The 6,439-nt window shown below is 46.9% G+C and overlaps 1 protein-coding gene across 4 annotated transcripts in view; it reads right to left on the bottom strand.

Annotated features, from left to right (window-relative positions):
• Positions 1-802: 802 nt before the first annotated feature.
• Positions 803-6,439, bottom strand: part of GPATCH2L (G-patch domain containing 2 like) — a 54,252-nt gene continuing 48,615 nt past the window's right edge. For all 4 annotated transcript variants that reach the window (XM_037145226.2, XM_037145225.2, XM_053673269.1 and 1 more), the window contains one exon: positions 803-5,442. In XM_037145226.2, the coding sequence (XP_037001121.2) occupies positions 5,270-5,442 (173 nt within the window). In that variant the 3' untranslated portion in view covers positions 803-5,269. The remainder of the gene's footprint in view (positions 5,443-6,439) is intronic.

Below are 6,439 nucleotides of genomic sequence, written 5' to 3'. Positions count from 1 at the left end.
CCTTTTTCAATTAAAAATCACTTGAATGAGAGATCTGCAGGGTCAGAACTGACTTCTACAGGATGAATACACCAATTTCCATAATTTATATCTTAATCTTTTTATATTCCCACACCTTGGTAATATCTAGTAACATTCTTGGCTAAAGGTACTTTTCAATGGTTTGGAGATTAAAAAAATCAGGTGGTACTATAAAAGAACTGCGAAATTGAAATAAGAGATAAATATGTAAGTTAATCACGTTTTTAATTTTCTGTAAATGACTACACTTTGACACCCTAAGAAACCTTTCTGGCTGGGAGGACTACACTCCCAGAGCTTGCCAAGTCTTGGAGCAATAGATTTAGCCAGCAGCATGCTTCTGATGTACAAACTTTCCAGGTACAATGGAGGCATACCTCCTCCACCTGGCCTGTATATCCCAGGAAGCAAACATCCCTGGGCCAGGTACCAAGCAACTGGAAAGAATGCTATAATCCGAAGGACCCAGAATTACTCAAACTAGCCCTCCTGAGCGGCTCGTCCTCTGGCCTTGCCCTTCAGGAGGAAAACCCGACAGCAGCTCTCTGGCCTACACCTGTCACTAGCTCCTGGTCTGCTGCCTCCTGACCCAGCCCTGGTGCTCATCCTGCTGGCCTGTGTGGCAAGGGCTGCCCCGTGTTTCTCGGGAAACTGTTAACATTACACTTTTCTTTCAGTGGCATTTACCTCTTCACGTCATCACCAGTCACCTTTACAAATTAAGACCCGGGCGCAAAACCACAAAAGTGTCTGAGGAAATGATACTAGAGTACTCCTGTAGCCACTTATTTTCCCTGGGCTTTATTTAGTAGTCAGTTAGGGCCCTGTCCAATTCACACAAATAAAATCTGAAGGAAAAGAGTGGTCGTGATTTCAGTTCAAAACTTTGTAAGGTTAGAGTCCCGTGTTCGGAAGTGCTGAGTAACACGCTGTCGCTGCGGCTCCCCAACCCCCGCGGAAGCGCTGCTGGAAATGTTGAACAAGGACACGAGCAAGTGGGCAACTGAAAACGGGATTTTACTGCGTGAAGCACTGGAATTAAGTCCTAGCAAAAGATTACCAATCACTCAACAGGTATTTGCCTCAAAAACTGTGTATGTAGGGTAGTTTTTCTTCTAATATTTTTTCATATTTGTGAGTTATGCTTCAAAGCCTTCATCATTCATAACATTTTCGCATGAGACTATGATGTAACGAACAAATACCATAAAATCACGAATGGCAATCTCTTACACAAATGTCTTACTGTTAGAAGTGAACAATGACTAGCACTCACAGACTAAAAGTTCATTGTTACATTTTAATCCATTTTAAAACATTCCCATCCACTTAAATTCGGCCTCGATGGCATTTTCTCCACATTGTCCTTTCTAAATTTCCAGGTAATCTTTCAGGAGCAGAGGGGAAGGGTGTGGGGAATAAAGACATGACAATCTTTGCAAACATCATACACAAAACATCTCTTACAGAAGGAAATGGAAGACAGCAGCTCAGGGATACAGCCTATTAAAACAGTCCTTTTTAACTACACAGAAGCCCGTGGTTCTCAAACATCGGCGTGCACCCGAGTCCCTGGGGGGCTCGTCACAGATTGCCGGGCCCCCCCCTCAGACTTCAGACCCCGTAGGGCTGGGGGCCGAGAGCGTGCTGATGCTGTTGGTCCACGCACCCCAGCACCTCCACCTCTCTCTCTTGCCTTCTCACTTCCGGACTTTGCCAAGATTGTTTTCCTTGGTGAACATCTTCAGGGTTTGCCCCATTCTTCAATACTGTGCTTTAAATATTTTTATTTCCAAAAGCTGGCAGTTTTACCAAGTGCCTGTGTTTGTCTGCAGTGGCAGAAAATTGTCTTCTTTTGGCCATAAGTCTGTTTTGCTGGGTTTGTTAAAAACCTTGTAATCCATACCCTAAGCAACATCACTCATTCTCCTTGTTTCTTTTCAGTCCTGCTGTTCACAGGCAGTTGACACTCATCTGTTGTGACCCTAATGCAGGCGGAAGCACCTCCGGACCGCCCTGTGGTCAGTGCTAACAGCAGAACCCACCGGTTTCCTCTCCGTTTCCCTCTGTGCCAGTGTTCACTACCTGTCCTGACTGGCGTGGGAGATAAGGAAATACTGACAAGTGAAATGGACAGCTCAGGCGTTAACAAAGGAGGCAGCTGACAGCAAGCGCAAACCGCTTCTATCGTCCCTCCTGCCACCCCATAAGCCACGACACATCCTGCAAGCCATACCACTGAAGTGACTGCAGCCACCGCTGCTGGAGTGAGCCCCTCTGCTCTCATCCCAGCTCAGAGCGGGTTCGCCAGACATACAAATACTGACTGTGGCTTCTAACGCTGAGATTTTTACACAGCCCGGGAAACAGAAAGTGTGTGGCTCAGAAGCACAGCCACGAAGTCAAAATACAGCGAAGACCTGAAACAAATCATGCGTCACCAGGAGCTTCGCCTGGAGCCCAGAGTGGAGAGACCATCACATTGACAATGACAGCCCAGCGACAGGACTCCCGCTGCTCTGGGCTCAATTGTGCTTCCGATTCCACAATGAAAAGTTGTGTGAGGTTAATCTATCTGGGATTCATACATAGCTTAATCATCCGTGCTAGGTGTGGAGTTTTACTTAGCAAAGGATGCTGTAAGCAGTGACTGGACCGATTTCAGCTTTGGTCATTTGCTGCCCAAATGGCCTGTCTGCAGCCTGTGTCAGAGCCCAGCAAAACAGTGCCATCTGCAATTTTCCACAGTGTTTGATTTCTAAAGAATTCAAGTTTAAAACACACGCACCAGTCAATAAAGACCATATTCTCTCCCTCCCAAATTGGCACCATGTCAACAGCTACTACTTTCCTCTTCTGAACAGTTCTTACCAAAACACAAGTGTTTTTTGATACAAATGAAGTTGCTCCTTTAAAATACTGCGTCTAAAAAATGGTATCAAACTCCCTGAAACTCACACGCCAAATTAACTTTTATGAATGACAACTGAAGATAACGTCCCGACTTCTGCCTGCTGTAGAAGATACACGGCCAGGATTCAGGGAGGCAGGCTGCCAGCCGGCTGCGGTGAGTCCAAACCCGTAAGTGCATGGGCGCCGTGGAACTCAGCTTCAGGTGCTACTTTAGAGCAGATCGAACACTTGGAAGCCCCAGGGTTACCCTCAAAGGAGGTAATGCTGTTAGAGATTTTTTAACATATAACAAAACCAGACTTTGAAATTGTCTCTTTTGTTGAAAGGTAACAGACTCTTCTTCATTTATGACATTATATGTCATCTGCCTGTGCACCACAGAGATGTCTAAAATGCACCATGGTGTATATAACTACTTTCAATCAGGTTAAAAAAGGGTAGAAAAAAAACTGTCGGGCCACATCCCACGAAGGACAGAGTCCACCGAACTACGGAGGCCAAAAGAGTCTATGTCACAGGACCAATCTCAGCATGAGCCACGGGGCTTTCTTGTAAGCCCCGTGGCTTTATTTAAAAGAAAGTAAAAGTGTGTCCACGGGTTTCTCCCCCAAATCCAACAAAGTACGTTAGAAATGTGTGCTCAGGACACCACTATGGGGACCAGGCAGGAACGTGTAGGTGACAACAGGACCTGCCTTCCTCACCCAACAACTCGGAAGCGCCGCCTTACATTCAGATTAGCCTTCTCCGCGTCTGTGGGTGCGGCCCATTGGGAAGGGCGGCGCACTCACTGCCCGGTGAGAACTCTGGAGGCTCCCAGGACACCCCGCGGGCGGCAGCACTGCTCCTCGGCCCACAATTCCCACCTGCCCCACCCCGCCCACCACCATATTCCTCGTTAGGGACGACTGACACATTCTCAGTCTTACATAAAGTGCCACATAAACTTAGCTTAAGTCTCCCTCTGCAACTGGATTCACACCAACCCCACAGACAAGGAATTCTGGAGCTACCACCGAGGACTACCACTTTCAAAGGGAAGACGGTAAAGCAGCCCACCATCACGCTCTGGGTGAGAAAAGGGGACACGCGCCCTTCTGGGAGAGGAGGCTCCGCCCCACCCCGCACCTAGTTTTAAGCACACACACTACCCAGGTGCGAGGCCAGGAGTTCCTCTGGAACGTTAATCACCATAAGAGTGGGCACTTAGAGAACAGCTTCTGTACATTTCAGAGTAAATGTATCTAATTTGTACCAAAAAAGAACCCTACTATCACCCAGGCCCCTGAATGAGACACCCATGATAAAACTTCGGCTTTTCTCCAGCAGCCCCGGGCAGCCACCGACTCCCCATTTTGACAACAGAGCACCCAACCTCAGGCACGGCTGCGTGCGACTCTGCCCGCAGCTGAGCTGCCGTGAACACACCTAGGAGACAGGCACGTCAAAGACATTTTCCTCCCCAAAGAGCAACCCCAAGAAGCCATTATTATAACAGAGTGAATTTCTGCTGCAGGTTACTGACCTATAAACTAACAATAAAATCCCAGTCGGTATATAAAGGCTTACACGGCAACATGAAACGCTGAGACCCAATCCGCCATTTCAGCTTTTCTGTCCGGTGAACCACCTTCTTCGTTACAGCAGTGTGTGTGAGAGCACGTGTGGAGTCCTCGTCTGCTAGAACGCGAACTTTGGAGATGAGGCAAAGCCCAAGGCAGCTGCCGGCGATCCCGCGAGGCCGTCCACAGGAAGTCCCACGCTGCTGGTGTCGCTTCTGAGGCTCCGAATTGAGACCGTGGCGGATTTACCTCACTGACACTCCGGGTGACTCAAGGCCAGGCTCAAAGGCAAGCCTCGCCTCCTGCAAACACGACCCCACACACAGGCCCCAACTTGGCACCCGACTGTCTGGGGCTGACTGCAAAGGCAGCCCTTCCTCAGATGATATTAAAAGCTCTGCACAAAAAGTATGTAAAAGCAGTTACTAGTTTTTCAAGAAAAAAGACACACCTGCAAAAAAGGAACAGCTCCGCACACTACGCTGGCGCTAACTGTTGAGACCGCAACAGCAGTGTAACAAATATCGTATAGGATGGATGGCTTTTAAAAAAACTGCTGCCCTAATACTTCACTAACTTTTTTTAAAAAAACAGATTTCCACAGTATGATTTTCTGAGAGAAAGAGTCCACTGCTTTGTTGGAAGAGGAAGGAGCCAGACCTGGTGATAAACAGACTGGGGGTATCTATTAAAATATGCAAGACCACTCAACACAAAACCTCCTGTTCACTTCACAACAGCCCACTGGCTCCTGGTGGGTGAGGTCCTGCCCTCTAGCTGCATCCAGGGCTCTTCTCCTGTGGCATTTTAAAAAACGTAGCTGCGGCCGAGTCAGTGGCTTTCTCTGTGGCAGAGGTCCTGACCAGCCACTCCGAGTTTGGAGGTTTCTGGGCTTGCGATGCTGGTGTGGCTGGCTCCATGGCATCCACGTGGACTGCTGAGATTACTACGGTAACAGGAAACAAGTCAAGGGGAGACAAGTTAGAATGAGACACGCTCCAAGCCCAAATATTCTCCATCCTTGTATCTTATGCCCTAGTAACCCAGGAGCCACATAAGGTTTTTCTTTTTTCTTCACAAAGAAATGAAAGCAAGATTTAAGTAAGATATGTATTTCTCTACCTGAGAAAATGACTTTAACCAAACAAATGAATAAATTCAGTGATACGAATTCATAATGTAGTAATTATTCCTAGCAGGCACTTATGTGCTAGGCACTGTACTGTGTAAACACTACATTCATAATCTTATTTCCCAATGCAAACTCTCAGAAGTACGTACTATCACCTCCATTTGCCAGGTCAGAAAACTGAGCCCTACCAAGAGAGCAGGTAAGTTCTGCAAGGACAGAAGACAGCTGGGTAAGTAGCAAGATTCACACTCAGATCTGGACTCGGAGCCCTCTGTTCCTTCCATCGCACCCCATGCCTCTGATGTCAGCGTCAGCGCTAAACAGCAGGCAGTAAGGACATGGCAGAAGATCCCATAATCAGACCCAGTTTTTCAACAGAAACACTTAGCACATTCCAGACAGAATAATATTTGCTTGTACAGGGATGTCCTGTACGTTTGAGGACACTTACCACTCTGGACCCCAGGTACTGAATGCCCAAAGCCCTCCCTAGTCACTGGGACGGCAAACAGCCCCCTCATTTCCAAATGCCCCCGAACAGAGTAGTAAAAATCACATCACACCCACTGTCTTGATAGTGAATATATACTAACATGTAACAAAATCCAGAAAGTTTCATTTTTATCATGTCATTCAAAAATTCCAGGAACATAACCTAGAAGAGTAATTTTCAAATTGTGGGTAACAAAAATCAATTTAGGGGTCGTGATCATAATAAAAAGGAAGGCCATATTGTGGACATCTTCTTCTTAATAAAAAAGGAAGAGAAAATATCTGAGTGTACCAAAGACTTATTTCAGATTTACATGCA

This window comes from Artibeus jamaicensis, unplaced genomic scaffold (assembly GCF_021234435.1).
Source record: "Artibeus jamaicensis isolate MK-2021 breed Jamaican fruit bat unplaced genomic scaffold, CSHL_Jam_final contig_851, whole genome shotgun sequence".
NCBI classification, from domain to species: domain Eukaryota; kingdom Metazoa; phylum Chordata; class Mammalia; order Chiroptera; family Phyllostomidae; genus Artibeus; species Artibeus jamaicensis.
This window is presented reverse-complemented; position numbering and strand designations above follow the sequence as displayed.